Source organism: Arachis duranensis, chromosome 3 (genome assembly GCF_000817695.3).
Source record: "Arachis duranensis cultivar V14167 chromosome 3, aradu.V14167.gnm2.J7QH, whole genome shotgun sequence".
NCBI classification, from domain to species: Eukaryota; Viridiplantae; Streptophyta; class Magnoliopsida; order Fabales; family Fabaceae; genus Arachis; species Arachis duranensis.
Genome location: NC_029774.3, coordinates 1,366,689 through 1,380,034, shown reverse-complemented (window position 1 = coordinate 1,380,034; position 13,346 = coordinate 1,366,689). Strand labels below are relative to the sequence as shown.

Here is a 13,346-nt window from a genome sequence, read left to right as displayed (position 1 = left end):
TAATATATATTTTATATAGATGATTGATTTAGTAGTTACTTTTTTTATGTATACGTAAAATTGTTGAATATTTTATTTTAAATGATCATAACAATATTGTTAAGAAAATTGTTAGGGGAAAAAAATGAAGTTATTAATTTAGAATTTAGTTAAGTTATCTGGTTTGTGCTTTGGGAGTGTAACTCATTTGGATGTTGTATATGTATATACTCACAACCACCATTGCTTCCTAAGCAATACAAATACATAACTACATGAAAAATTATTTTAAGGACTTAATTAAGTTTGTAGTAATAATGCATAAAATGTTGACTTTATGTACCAAATAAAATACTTCGGAAGCAAGACATGGATCACACAACCTTCAACTTTCTACCTTTATTTGTAGTACTATTTTTTAATTAATTCATATCAACGCGTATTCTTCTGCTTTTCTTTCTTTTTTATTTTTTTGGTCCTTTACAATTTAGTATATTATTATATCTATCAAAGAAAGAAAAGAAGAAAAAGGTGTGGAATGATGTTGACTATTAGATAAGTGGGTCAAGAAGTCATAATAGAGTGATTAATACTCTGATTATGATTAATTTTGTATTTAGTGAGTGGAATACGTAGATAATGACTTTATTTGCATTAGGAGTCACATCATTGTGTGATCACAAATAGGGTATTCAAATTCAAACCGATTTAAATTAAACCGTTCATCCAATCCAATTTAAATCGAAAACCAATTAAAACTGTACTAATTCGGATTTGATTGGATTCTATTTTTTGCAAACCGCTGTATTGGATCGAATTTCGAATCTACTTTTCATAACCGATCCAATCCAATCCAAACCGCACAATGTGCTATACTATTATTATTTTATTATTATATTTATAATTATATTTATAACATAATCAATTTGTTATACATTTTTCTATTATTCATGTATTATTATTATTTAATAAATATTTTATGTTCAAAATATTATTTATTTCTTTATTGTAACTAACCTATAATTTTATTTCTATTGTTATGTTATTGTTGGCTTTTTAAGATATTGTTAAAACTTGTTATGTCATTGTTGATTGTTTAAAATTTGATGTTGAGACTTGTTATATGCATTTAATTTTTTTTATTTAAAAAACCGCAAATTCAAACCGATCCAAACCGCTTGTAATCGAATCGGATCGGATCGGCTTTTCAAAAAAATTCCATCCAATCCAAATCGCACCGCACATAAATTAAGTATTAAGATCGGATAACTTTTTCGCTTAAAACCGAACCAAACCGCACCGCAAACACCCCTAATTACAAATACATGGGGATTTTTTTTTTGATATTTCTTGTTATTTTGATTTCTATAATAAAATATGAACCTTCATTTTGATATCATATATAAGATTAGATAATGGTATAAAAAATTATTAAGAATTTATATTCTTAGTGCATTTAAATTAAATCTATTAAAATTTAAAATAGAAGAAATCAGCAAAAGCATATTATAATTTTATTGAAAAAAATGAGATTTTTGTAATTATATCTTGCTATTTTGATTTTTGATATGCATTATTTTTTTATTTATAAAGGCAGAGATTCTTAATAGATTAACGATCAAGCTAATTTATTTAGCTAAAGGACATTATTCGACATGTCTGCCAAATGATATTGTTGCATAATAATAGAGCACAACTAAGAGAAAAATTAAAGAATAAGAATGTCATAATAATGGATAAAATAAATTCTCATGACATGATAGCTGGCATATTCTAATTGGCAAGTTGACCATACCAAATTAAATCATACGAAGAAGGATAGTATCAACTAGTAGCGTGGTATATTAGGTAGCGTTTCGAGGAGAGATTGAATTCAGAGACCGAAATAAGTTTTGGTATTGTGTTTGATATAAAGTGAAAGATAGAGATTGAAATAAAAGTAAAGTTTAAATTTAATTTATACAAAAAATAAAATTATAATTAATTAATTAAAATAGAGATATTTTAGATGTAAAATTAAAGTTTTAGCTTCTGTTTCAAAAAATATCAGTTCTCTGTATTCTCACTTTTTAGAGTTATTAAAATATTAAAATTTTGAAGAAAGAAACTAAAATTTTAATACTAATCTATAGACCAACAAATATAATATTAAATCTCAATTTCTCAATCTTTATCTCAATACTTCAAAATAAACATTACCTTAATTATATCATCAAGCCATTTGATCAAGGTAGTAATAGTACTTTAATTTGAAGTTTAGTGGAGCATAATACAATATTTATTTTATTCCTTAAGAGAATAATATTAAATTATACTACAAAGTTCCCAGAAGATAAGGGGCTGTTTGAATCTCAATTTTGGTTGAATAGGTTTGTTTTATAATCTCAAACTGAATAGCTTTTCAATGCTGTTTTCTTTAAGTATTAAAAAGCAGAGAATAATGGGAAAATTGGTGTACAATGGAAACTTGATTTTGAATGGTCTTAATAATTGTGACAATTTAGGTTTAGTTGAGATTTAACACTCTACAATTTAGTTTATTTTTTCATACTATTAACAGTAAATTATTATTTTTATATATACAAATTAAAAATATTAATAAATTTATCTATAAATAAAATTAATATTTAAATTCATTTGGATACTTTTATAATATAGGGATCATCTTTTATTAATATAGAAATAGTTTTGCTCATTTATAAGTATTTTGGATTTTTATGGATAAAAATTATAACTTATTCTGCTGTGAGAGGAACCTTTCATGTCTAAATTGATAAATACTCAATCATATGAAGTATTTCTCCATAAACAATGCATGGAAATATAAACTAAATAAAACAATAGCATGTGCAAATCCATCCTCTCCTTTTCTTTTTTTTTTTGGTTGAAAATGCAACATTGTATATCTATCTATGGCTAAGGTATTGAGAATAATGAATAGTATAGCAATGAAGCACAATAATTGGAGTAACTCTAAACTTTAAACTTTCCATTAAAATAAGATAACAATTTCTTTAATAGTTTAATACTACTTTGTGTGTGTTATATATAACATATACATTATTAATAAGAGTAATTTAGTGAGCTACACTAAAGTTATAAAGTAAGGTTTATTTTCTGCTATCGAAGATTGAGGATTGAGATTTAATATTATTTTCAATTTCTTCAGTACTTCTAAAAAATTGAAATACATAAGATTAGAATTTTTTGAGATAGAGATTAAAATTTTAATAATATTTTTTTTAAAATACTTTTATTTAACTTTTCAAATTTCAAATTTACTTCTTAGTCTCCATATTTATCTTAAACTAAATATAATACTAAAACATAGTTTAATCTTTATCTTTTAATCTCTATCTCTCAATCTCAATCTTTCAATCTTAGTCTCAATCTTCGATCCAAACACCGCCTAAAAAAGCATGTTACTTCTTAATTTTTATACAACAGAATCTTTGTTTATTGATTTCAGAGGCTCATTATTCTCTTTTTCGTTTAATAAAAGTGCTGACCGTCTTTGTCTTTTACCTGTAAAAAATAATGGATAATTATGAAAATATTAATTTTTTTATTTTTTTCATCTTTTAAAACACTTGCCAAACACAATAAAAAACACTAAGATCATAATTAAAAAGCAAAAGAAAACTGAAGAAAGAAAAGAGAGTGTGACCTGAGATGGCAATGGAGGATCCATTGATTGATTGTTTGTTTGTATTGTCTTGAATGCAGAAATAAGAGTACAAGGCCATACCAAAAATGGCAACAAGAATGCCAATGATGTTTCTAAAAGTGAAAGGGTCCTTTAATATTAAGTAGCCAACTCCTAGAACAAGGCAAGTCTTGAGATGCCCTAGAACTTGATAGGTTACTGGTGATGTTTTTCCAATCACTAAAAATGTGCTGAAGTTTACTGATACAGCTATTATACAAGATAATACTATGAATACCTGAAAAAAAAAACATAATAAGAAAATAATTAGCTTAGGTCAAATAAATTTTATTCAGTATAAGTTTAATCGAAATTCAATCAGATATAATAAAATAATATATTTTTACGTAAAAAAATAATTAAAAAAATAATTAAAAAAATATTTTTTTTCAACTGGTTTCTTAATAAAATCCGAACCGATTTAACTTAATCATTGTTTTTTATTGAATTTTTGTAATTAATGTTGTTGTTTGAATTGAACTGATTCGTGGTTGATTTTAGGTTGAATCGACCGGTTTAATCTAATTTTCAGAATTATATCGAGAATTATTTAAGTAATAGGTGTGAATATTAGTTTGGTGTTAATAGTATATAATAAAATTTCAATTGACATTAGAAAATGTATTATTGCAATAATACATTAAAATTGAATTTTGCATAAGACAGAGGGATTAAGGATTGGTATTTGATATTATTAGTTACCAAGACCATAGGAGTGTAATTGAAGGCAAAGACATTTTTGTTGACAAGCATTTGATCCACAAGAGGGCCTGTTAGAAATAGAATTGCTGCTTGAAATGGAGCAGATTGGTAGAGAAGCTGAGTGGAAGACACATTAAGCTTCTTCTGTATGGTGCTGGTAAGCTGAATTCAAAACTAAGTTAAGAAATAAAAACAATAAGGTTAATTTAATAAATAGGTTTAATTATTTTATTGGTCTTAATAATTTTATCAAATTTTTAATTAGATCTTTATTTTTTTTAATTTAATCTCTACACTGCTTTTAATTTTGTAATTAGATCATTTCTAATGTAAAAAATATTAGAGTTAACTGAATATTTTTCTTCAAATTGAATGTATCTTTAATTAAGAACCTAATTAGATCTTTTGATCATATATTTTTTAGAAGAAATATTCTGTTAATTTTAATATTTTTTATATGAAAATGACTTAATTATAAAATTAAAAGTAGTGTACGGACTCAATTTAAAAAACAAAAATATAAAGACATAATTATAAATTTGATAAAATTATAAGAACTAACCGAATAATTAAATTTACTAAATATAATAATATCTTAGTGAATATTTATTAATTAACTAAAGGATACAATTTGGCTAACACATGTTGTTATGATAGCTAGAACTGAAATTATTGTTCCAAGAAAATTGAGCTGAAGGTCTGTGATTGAAGCAATGCCAACTCCCAAAAGTAAAAGGGAGAGAGAGAATTTTATTTTTAGGCTGCACATAATTAGCAAAACAATTTTTAGTTACACAATAATATATAATATATAGTATACATTGTTCTCTGTGTTCAATTTCACTATTATGTTTCAAATAGTTTACACAAACTTGTTACCTGAACTCCTTTTTGAGAAAAACGGTTTCCAGCAATACTGTGAATGGTATAATTGCAAGTTTTGTCATACTTTATTATGATGCAAAATTAATTTTTATTCCACATTTGTTTCCTTTCTTGAATACAATGGGCCAATTTTTTGGACCTTGTTAACAACTTTTTTGTTTATTATTTTCTTTTTTGGGTCAGCAAAATGTTTAGGTCTAAAAAATTGTTGGGCCTATATTTAAATGTAAAAGTTAACTACCTTCATATCTTGGGCCAAGACAAAAATCATATCTTGGGCCTAAACTTCTACTACATGAAGAAGTATATATAAAACACCATGACCCAAGTCCAAAAAACACCATGACACAAAAAAAAGTACATATAAAAACAAAACATATGTTAATTACTTAATTAAGATAATTAATTAACCTGGTAGAATCCAATGGAATTGAAGCCAAGGCTCAAGTTGAGGAATCCAACAGAGACACCATTTAGAATGCCAAAAAGTATGACTGTCTTCATGTCAATGGGTTTGGCCTCAAAGAATTTAAGTCTTTTAGCAGCATAAAGTGTGCCAAATGTAACAATCATATGCCAACTTGTAAGAGTTGTAGCTGCTCCCAAAAAAATAATTAGCCAAAAAATCATATTAGAAATAAAATTATTAACATTGCATATATTTTATAATACACATCAAATATTTGTGTAAAATAACTTTATACTGACCGTGCATATAAATTAAATATTATTATATGCAGAATAAAATTATATATATTTAGTTACCAAATGGAAAGCCAAGGCTGCTCATCAAAGCTTTGTTGCAAATGACAATGGAGACTGAGGAAGCCACTGAAAGAAAAAGTGCACCAATCACACCTAATTGAAAGCTTGATGATATCTCTCCCATCTTTGCTGCAAAAATGATCAAATGGATAATTTTATATATAAATTATGAAGCATATATATCTTGATAAAATTAAACTAATTCAGGGTGCAAATTAAAGATATTAGTTAATTGTCTAATTTTGAGGAAAAGAAGATAGACTTCTTTTGAAGTCTGTCATTTGGAAAATCTAGAAAAGGGAAAAAAGGGGACATAATTGAAATAATACACCTTGATGAAAAAGAAAAAAAATTATTGTTGATATATGTATATTTAGTTATTTTTATGATAATAATAAAAAAAAACAATTTCAAGTCTCAGGACATCCTCAACTTAAACTTCAACGCATTTAAAAGAAGAAAGAAAAAAAAAAGGGGGTGGGATTGTTAAAATAACTCATCATTTTTTGTAATCAACAAGAAATTTTAATCAAAACCTACTGCGTTTAGTTGTATTCATAAGGAAATAAATTAAAAGCTACATGATTCTTCAAGTACTACTTGCAAGGATGTAGCCCGGAAAATAATCACAAAGTACAAATTAAATAAACATGATCCATAATCATATAGAGCTAATAATCAATTAAACTTGTTATATATGATGAGATATCAATCATGTCACTTACCTTATATATCTGAAGAATGTGGATAAATTGATATAATTAATAATTTGCAACAAAGTTGTTCTCAGCAGCAAGAGATAGATACAGAATTTTTTTTATGCCAATGTCTATGGCTTGTTGTGGAATAATGGCAGCTTCTTCCTCTGCCTTTTATATAAATAAAAAAAGAATGTTCGTTGAGTTTCAATGTTTTTTGGTTTGGTTTTCTGGATTGGGGTGTATGTCTGGTAACTCAATTGCAACTTAATTAACCAAAGTTGACGGTCATTTTGAAACAAAAGAAACAACGCATATATAACAATAATATAATCTTATCTTTTATGATAAATATGGACATCAATATCATTGTCCGGATTACTTTTTCCTTGTTAGTTATTAATTATTATATTTCTTTTGGATAGATCACACTACTCAATTACTTATCTCTCTAGAGATTAAGTTATACAGTTGGCATTTCTTAATTTGCTATTTTTGTACTAATTTACTTAAAGAAAATGTTTACTAATGTCATCTTTATATAGAATAGGCTAATATTACATTTAATAAAATATATAATGGTATTAAGTGTAATATCATAAAAAATTTCAGAAGAAATTAATTTATGTATATATATTTTTATAAGGAAATAATTAAAAAGGTGATATATGTAATGTCCCGTTTTCCTCAACATAGATATTTTAATTAACGCTAAAATTAAAGCAATAAGTAGTAAAACATACATACAAGAGATAAACAGCTGGGAAGTTCATATCAAGAGGGTGTTTTAAAGTCCATTTAGATATGCACCAACTTCTATATTCACCAATTCATCATTTATATACCAAACACCTTTGTTTTTTTAATCCCAATAAGTAGCTTTCATAAAATCGTATAGTAATCAAGTCTTGGTTCATAAGGATGAAAGGTGTGTGAAACCAACATTTAGTTTTAGGCCAGTTGTATATATCTGCCTTTTTAAACAAGGCTCTCCAACCCAAATACCCAATTTCAAAAGAAACTTCAAGCTCATTCATAATTCTCCAAATGAGAGTTCCATTTTGGCTTCCCCCCTTCCTTTTTGGACTCTATGTACTTCTTTCAAATGCAAATTGAACCAATTTTGAAACATTTTGTGAGGTTAATTTTTTACATCAACATTATGTTGATATGATTCTCCAATTTATTAAAGTGATTTCAGGATCAAATTTACGTAGTGAATTTTGTGGATTTATTATTCGATTTTAAAATGGAGATTAGTTTTAGTAACTAAATAATCGGATAAAAAATGTCAAAATTTAAATATTATAAAAATAAAAAACTTTGTTAATTACACAAATTTGGACGTAAAGTAAAAGATGTAATTATTTTACAATAGAATACCATTAACCATTTGTTAGAGAGGAATATCAAATTCAAAGCTATATAATTATTGGTTCATGATGCTAAGAAAAAAGGGTATCTTTGGCGTCTATAATGCTATGTAAGTGTAATGAATCTCGACAAAATGATAATGAAAATGTATAAGTCATGATGCTTGCATTACAGCCTCCAAAAATTACATATCCATATGATCACAGCCTCAGCTAAATGTAGTTCTTCTTACTTATTCACTACTTTTTCAGTTAAGGCACATGCAGATCAAGATTATCAAAATTAAAGCCTGCAAACTATTTTTCCAGCAAAACTTTGATTCCAAAATCGCTGCAGAATTCTGGCAGCATATATTTATAGTTAGAGGTAATAAATAAGCTTGAATATGTTCTTTCCTTTCATATATATCTACACTTGTATGCGCATTGTACTTGCACCCGAAGAAAGGAAGGAACCAGAACTCAACAAAATATGCCGAGTATATAAATCAATACTCAATGACAGGGAGAAGGAACAGGGCATTGCATATATATGTTGTTTAACCCTTCATATTACGTTTTAGTCCTTTAAGGTATGTTAAATCAGCATTTGTGAGGCGAACTTGGAATTCGGCCCACTCATTTTTGCATCTTGTTTTGACCTGAAATTTACAATGCCAAAGCATAATATAAACTCTATGTTGGGGGAAAATTTTGGAAGAACACTGCGTTAAAGTAAATGAAAGCATATTATTGAACGCAAAGAATGATATGAGGGACATCATTTACATGTGAAATACACATACCGCATCATATGGAGCTCTTCCCTCGTCAGTTTCTCCCTGAAAATTTTATTGATATACATATACCACGGAAGAGTTATTATTTTCAAAATTTTATAGAAAATGACACATAAAGAACTGTTATGGTAAGTATAGTATCTTGAAAGGAAAGTTCCAAATATTTTGCAAGTTGGTCATGACTAACCTGGTTCCCAAGGGAAGGAATTCCTTGATGAATAATCCATTGTGAATCAACTACACCAATTTTCTGATGTGCAGGCTGCCAAAACCAAACAAAGATTAAAGTTTTCAGGTTTGCAAGGAACTTAAGATAGCTTTCATGTCCTGATAGAACAAATATGGAGAAGGACCTGCTGACCTCTGCACATCTTCTGAGATTGAAATCCAATCCCCATCCATGCACTAAATCATTCTTCAAAACATTTGTGGCAAGTCCATCAAAGCCAATAGAATGTTTGAACATATCAGGAATTCAAGAAAAATCATGTTGAAAATAATAATATACCTGAATCATATACCAGACGCAACGCCATGCTTTCCGAGAAAAGACCGGAGCCATAATTTCCACAAATCTAAAAAGAACAAGAGAAACTCTAGGAAGATGGCACAGCTATCAGTTATAAGTTAAAATAACACTTTGAATCAAGAAGGGAAAGCATACCCAGCACAAGGAGGCAAATGTGCATCTCTACAACGGCCTGGCTTCTCTTCTGTTGACCTTTTCACCAATAAATGCATAAAGTTGTCTTAATAATACATGCGAAAGCATGATAATAAAAAGCAATGCAACAGCAAAGAAATACTTGTGAACTTCTGTGTCTTCAGTTCTCTTTGTCATCTCCCATACCAATCCATCATAGGGCTCAAGACCAGGTTGAGATATCTCCAAACCATGTTTTATGACCAATTCAATGTATCTGGTAAACAAGAATTCAGTTAAAAAGACACTGCATTTAATGACAAATATGAGCTGAATAAACAGATAGGCAAGAGAATTACTCGTCTGCGTTGAAATTTTCCAGTCCAAGATCTTCGTCCCAAATAAAAATATATTCATATGATGCAACAATATCAGGATGCAAAAACCGTTTAGCATACCACCTGCATAATTAACTACGTAAGATCCAAATTGTAACAACTGGGGGAATATTAACTATTAAGTTCAATACTCCTAATATCATTATCAATACAACATTATTTCCTCTTTTTGTTTTGCTGACATAAGAAGAAATATTATTAGATGATAAACAGTTAGATGAATTCCTCCAGTTAAATGAAAACATAATGCTTGTTGCCTGCAACAAAGCATAAAAAAACCCTGTAAATTGCCAACCATAAGCCAGTGAGGATTAAAAGAGGGATAGGAGAAAAATGAAAGTTACCATTTTGTTTGTTTCCTTGCACTAACATGGATCACATTCTTTGACCACTCAAAGTGATCCCACTCACTAGTCCGTCCATCATAATGAAATAGTAAAATTGCAAAATCATCAGAAAACTACAGAACAATATGAAAGTCAGTACTCTGATCTGAAGATAACATGGAAGGGACAATAAATTAAAAAAAATTGTGAGTTCATCTTGTAACCTTTTTTACTGCAGCATCAATATTATCTTTCTGATCATAACCGACCGTGAATGTTACTAAATACCTTGGCCTTTTCTTCAGATCCTGCAAAATAAAAGGGTCATAGACTCATAGTGAGGTTCATGAACAAGACATCTAACTAAGCATGCATAAGAGTGCATACTGACAAATTTGTTTTGTATATCATGTGGAAAGCATATTGAAGAATGAAAGAAACATTGTCGATATGGCAACACATGCAAATGCACAATTTCAACTTTTGTTAGTCCAAATTCTGATGAAATTAAAGTTAATAACTAAAACCCATGCACATTTTCAAGTCCTTCCACATTAAGTAACTTTTACATGTCATACCTCACTAGGTTGACCCCATAGTCTGCGTAAATGAAAATCAGATTGAGGTGCAATAATTCCCGGGGGCAAAGATTGGGCTCCAATAGGATTTGTTGGAATATATAACTGCAAGATGAACAGTTTTGAATTATACTTGATTATTTTCAACTATGTTGATAACCAGCTTTTCAGCAAATTCATATCCAACTGTCTAAAGCACAAGCATGACAATAATTAATTACGTTTGGCAATCTCATTGACCCAAGTGCTTCAATACGCTGGGTTCCAGAATAGTCAGTAATAGCTTGAACATTGTCTACATCAGCAGCATATCTTTCTATTTCTTCTATAGATACACCAAAGGAATGTCGACGGCTTGAAGACATGCTAGCCTACAAGTTTAATAAGAAAAAAAAAGAAATATTAAAAAAGAATGTTCAATTATGGCTAATTTTTGCAACATTGAGAAATTAATTAGGTGGCAAATATAATATAGTATAATACCTTATTCGAACGCATGGATGGAATTGACATTCCAAGACAAAATCCAAAGGCAGCTGCCATAATTACCTTGATAATAGACCTGGCTCTACCATCATTATTTGACCTTTTATTGCTGCAAAAATAATTAGCTAACTAAAACTCAATCATTTCTGTTAACTGCAACAAATTAATATTAACAAAGTTTAATATAAACATTTAATCATACACGATCATATATATATACTCATTAAATAAAATGAGTAGTCGTTTAAAAAAATACATCATATACCTGCGATACATTATTCCAGAAGAATCTAAGAGTCTCCAACACAATCAATCAAATGAAGAGATTTATCGCCCGAGAAAGGTTGAAATCCTTGAGCAATCTCTGAAGCAAATATATCATCCTTCAACAACCAAAAGTGTAACCTCTACGTATAAGTCACAAAAAGAGTATATGATACGTATAAATTAAAGTTATTATCTCTATATATACGTCTGAATCTCTCAGTTCAAATCATGCGAATATAAACTACGCATGGAACAGGTAAAATAGCTTAGCTCGCATAGCACAAATTAAACAAAGCAGTTAAAAATTGAAATCGAAACACGTAAAATTGCATTGCATTATATTCCTGATCTGCATTGTAGAACATTATAATATAATTTTAGCGACGAAAGAATATTCATTCGCATTGAACTTTGATGTGACATAATTAACTGAGAATAGATAGATAGATTAACTTACAGGTTGTTAGAGAAGAAGCGGCGGAGAAAGATCGTGGTGAATGGAGGCATGAAAGATCGATCAGAAGAAGAAGAAGAAGGAATGGAGAGAGAGGTAGGGGTTTAGGTTTGGTGGATCGAATGGAGAGCGCGAAGGGACTCATACGCCATTGTCAACGTAGCTCTGTTTGCTGGCTGAGACTGAAACTGAAACTGAAACTCTAACTGAATTTGAGCTAGCTTATTTATACAATGACGAAACTACCCTCCATCTTCGATTTGCAATTAGCAATTTTACTCCTTGGATTTTTCAGTGAGATAAAAATAAATTAAAAAAATGTGTTAGAAACTTAGAAACATGTATGGCAAAATCAAGTTGGTTGAGGGATTTCAGCCGTCCATTTAAGTCAATAAAGATAATTCGAATTTTATCTTAAATATACCATATTTTATTTTTAAGGAGTCACTTAAATAAAGACGTCTACAACGTCTTTTTTAAAGATATTTACTAATAATTAAAATTTAACATATATAATCGATTAAATTGTATTATTTTTGTCAAAATTAGCTCAGACAAATTAATTTGACCAAAAAAATAGTGAATGAGTGAATCAAATTTTAAATTGGTCTAAATTAATATTATTTTTTTATAAAATATTACTACAATACTCTTATTATAGAAAATGACTAAATACTCTTATTATATATATTAATTTTAAGAATCCTAAATTCTAACCCTTAGTTGTAAAGTTATCATATTTTGTCTATGAATATAATGCAATTTACGAACATGATAAATCCTTTTGTTCTTAATGTTTTCTTTTAAGCTTTTTACGGATCTTACTACTTTACTATTTTTTAACATACTTCTTATCTTGATTATCTTTTTATCTAACTTTTCTATTTCTTCACTTAGTTCAGACGATTCAGCTATTATTTCCATGTATCTTCTTGCTAGGGCTAATCTTCTTATTTTCATATTTCTTCTAAGAAACTTTAAAGATTTAAGCTTTTTATACAGTAATAACATTGTATTTAAAGAAACAGAATAGAATAATAAAGAGATTATAAGGATGAATAAAGCTTACAGAAATAGTCTTGTACTATTATTGCTTGCAAAGTTGATACAATTCTTGAAGATGATTACAAATACTTGGAGAATTTATAAAGTAAGAAGATATGAGAGTAGAGAGATTTCTTGAGTATTCAAGTTTTTGATGCCCTTAAATGAGTGAGGGCTTTGGTATTTATAGACCCAAAATGGTGACTATTTGGGTACTATTTGCCGACAGTACTGTTTGCTTTTACTGTTTGCCGACATTCACT

General features: G+C 28.4%; 2 protein-coding genes across 2 annotated transcripts; both read right to left on the bottom strand.

The window, feature by feature from the left end:
• Positions 1-3,368: 3,368 nt before the first annotated feature.
• On the bottom strand, positions 3,369-6,953 carry LOC107477102 (UDP-xylose transporter 1-like). Its single transcript, XM_016097066.3, has 8 exons — positions 6,763-6,953; positions 6,038-6,166; positions 5,684-5,868; positions 5,267-5,334; positions 5,016-5,148; positions 4,388-4,549; positions 3,647-3,923; positions 3,369-3,504 (listed from the first exon to the last, which is right to left on the bottom strand). Exons 2-8 carry the CDS (start codon positions 6,159-6,161, stop codon positions 3,416-3,418), a joined length of 1,038 nt encoding a protein of 345 aa, XP_015952552.2. The 5' UTR covers positions 6,162-6,166; positions 6,763-6,953; the 3' UTR covers positions 3,369-3,415.
• A 1,666-nt stretch (positions 6,954-8,619) lies between these two features.
• Positions 8,620-12,057, bottom strand: LOC107477155 (uncharacterized). The gene is made up of 15 exons (XM_052259503.1): positions 12,043-12,057; positions 11,584-11,682; positions 11,316-11,427; positions 11,054-11,203; positions 10,833-10,937; positions 10,479-10,562; positions 10,273-10,388; positions 9,890-9,991; positions 9,694-9,807; positions 9,552-9,608; positions 9,396-9,462; positions 9,249-9,302; positions 9,075-9,149; positions 8,894-8,929; positions 8,620-8,749 (listed from the first exon to the last, which is right to left on the bottom strand). The coding sequence occupies exons 2-15, from the start codon at positions 11,592-11,594 to the stop codon at positions 8,648-8,650; spliced, it is 1,185 nt and encodes a 394-aa protein (XP_052115463.1). The 5' UTR covers positions 11,595-11,682; positions 12,043-12,057; the 3' UTR covers positions 8,620-8,647.
• Between the last annotated feature and the right edge of the window lie 1,289 nt (positions 12,058-13,346).